This window comes from Rhizomucor pusillus, assembly GCF_041956525.1.
Source record: "Rhizomucor pusillus strain CBS 183.67 unplaced genomic scaffold VTP01scaffold_8, whole genome shotgun sequence".
Classification (NCBI taxonomy): Eukaryota; Fungi; Mucoromycota; class Mucoromycetes; order Mucorales; family Lichtheimiaceae; genus Rhizomucor; species Rhizomucor pusillus.
In genome coordinates this window covers 581,563-583,836 of record NW_027192150.1, presented here as the reverse complement: position 1 = coordinate 583,836, position 2,274 = coordinate 581,563, and the positions used below count along the sequence as shown (strand labels likewise).

General features: G+C 48.8%; 2 protein-coding genes across 2 annotated transcripts; one reads left to right on the top strand and one right to left on the bottom strand.

The window, feature by feature from the left end:
• Positions 1 to 140: 140 nt before the first annotated feature.
• On the top strand, positions 141 to 683 carry VTP01DRAFT_10212 (uncharacterized protein; the record flags this gene model as incomplete). The annotated part of the gene is made up of 1 exon (XM_069378550.1): positions 141 to 683. The coding sequence occupies one exon, from the start codon at positions 141 to 143 to the stop codon at positions 681 to 683; it is 543 nt and encodes a 180-aa protein (XP_069239637.1).
• A 204-nt stretch (positions 684 to 887) lies between these two features.
• Positions 888 to 2,124, bottom strand: VTP01DRAFT_10211 (uncharacterized protein; the record flags this gene model as incomplete). Its single annotated transcript, XM_069378549.1, has 3 exons — positions 888 to 991; positions 1,074 to 1,650; positions 1,708 to 2,124. 3 exons carry the CDS (start codon positions 2,122 to 2,124, stop codon positions 888 to 890), a joined length of 1,098 nt encoding a protein of 365 aa, XP_069239636.1.
• Between the last annotated feature and the right edge of the window lie 150 nt (positions 2,125 to 2,274).

Sequence of the window (2,274 nt, the reverse complement as noted above, 5' to 3'; positions counted from 1 at the left end):
ACCTCCTCGATGGTGGATATACGCTTTTCCTTGACCAGGTCATAAAGGAATCCTCTGGCTTGTCATCACGAAACTTTCTACATCCAATCCGTAAGGCACGTGAAGTGGAGTTGTCTGAGGAAAAGCGTACGTTTAACGCCATGTTTGGTAGTTTTCGATCTAAGATCGAAGGGATCTTTGGCGAGCTCATGACGACCTTCCACCGTTTTAACCATGGATCCCCTATTCGCGTTTCCAATGTGGAGGTTTGCACGATACAATTCCAGCTAGCGTGTGTCCTCCTAAATGTCAAGACCTTTGTCAAGACATTTAACATACCAGTCCAACCGCATCACTCACTATGGCTACACGACAGTTTCGACTATCCAAATGCGGAAATATCCAGGATGTCAGTGCCGACCGCAAGCATCCAGACGAAAAGCAATAAGCGCGATGAGTTGATTCGACTACAGGAAGAATTCCTCGGATTGTCACTCGCCGATAAACCGGATGACGTTGTCGATATGGATGGCGAGGAGGATGATGAGTATGAGGTCGAAAAGATTCTTGCATATCGAGGATCCGCTCGAAATCGGAAATACCTCATCCGATGGAAAGGATATGGTCCCTCGCATGATTCCTGGGTGTCATCGGCTGATATCAATGCCGATGATCTCATTCGAGATTTCTGGAGATCACCATAGTCGCGACATGGACGACGATCTCTGAGAAAGGGCGTATGCTTGGTGGAAGGGAGGAGGTCGTCCATATCCAAGGATTCGTCCGTGGATGGTCGATCTATGACTTCCCCGCCGGATCAACGGCCAACCTTTAAAACGAGTTTGGTCTATAATCCATTGGATGACGTTTAGGAGGCGTAGCGTCGGGGGGGAGTCTTTCCTGATGTTCTACTCGGGGGGGAGACGTCTCGGGATTTTCTCGACGTCTAAGACATGGATATCCACGTAGAAGTTGGAAAGGCATGGAGACATCCAGCCGACAACAGGGCGCCCTAAATCATAGTGTGCTTGGATGACCTCCAAGTGTTAACCACCTCATAGACACTACTCGTGGAACCACTCGAGTAGTCAAACGTGGGTTGCATCCAATACGTATGATGCTCCGAGGTAGGTACACCATGAAATGTACGAACTTCTTGATGTTCCTCCAGACGCATGCCAGCTTGAACTGGACCGTGAATGTGTTCATGTCACCTACACGAACCACAGACTTGCCGCTGAACCGCTGGAATAGATGTCCGATTTCCCCAAAGGTAGACTCTATGGATGAACAGAAACTACCGAGCACAGAGTTATACTTTGCGTCCCCAGCTGTGAGATCTGCACCTCGTTGTTTGCGAGCTGGAACCACAATGTTTTGTTTCCCCAAATGTGGATTATTAGCCAGGACACGATCATCGAATAAAGCGTAACCTCCATCGATGACCACACAATCGTACTTGGTTACCTTGCCCTTGAGATTCATCTCAGAAGGTATGGACCCATCGTTGTTGGTTAAACATGGCGCAGCATCCGACACAAACAGTACCATCCCATTTATATCGGTACATACCTGTGCGCGAAAACCAGAGTTCTTTAGCTTGTAAGAGTAGAACATGGCATGGTCAGCAGCATTTATGTACGTCGCTCGTGAGTCATGTCCATCTATCATCTAGGTCACATGCTTAAAGTCCTCTGGGTTGAAATGCATGGCACACATGATACGCACCTTCGCGAATGAAAACATGGTACGCAAACATTCATCCAACACCCTACCCAGACTGTCACCGTGTTTCACGTAGAAGGCATGGTAGATTGCGTGAAAGCTACTAGCCGGTATGAAGCGTGCCATCTGGGCTATAGATGCACCCGTGAGCAGCTGGTAAAGAATAAGTAGGCCCTTCTCAACACCACGATATGGGCCCGGATATTCATCCTTGCCAAACAGTTCCACCGGAAAGAAAAACACTGGGATATACCCCAAATGCTCCAACACGTACGACTTGACGTACTGGATGTCTTTCACCTCTTTGGTGTCCGTTCGGTGATACTTAGTTCTCGCCAGTACTGGCCACTCCGCAGTAAGGAACTGCCAGTACACAGTCATGATAAACGTAAATGCGGCTTGAATCTCACTGGGGAACATCCTATCTGTATGTGTCTCTCACATGTGAAATGATACCTGGCACTGTGCCTCGGGGGATGACTCAATACCCCTTTGGCCTCGTCTGGGGTACTCCTCCCCCTTCGGCGGGACCGGGGTATCCAGCTAGGAGGCGATCCAAGTTTAGTTGGA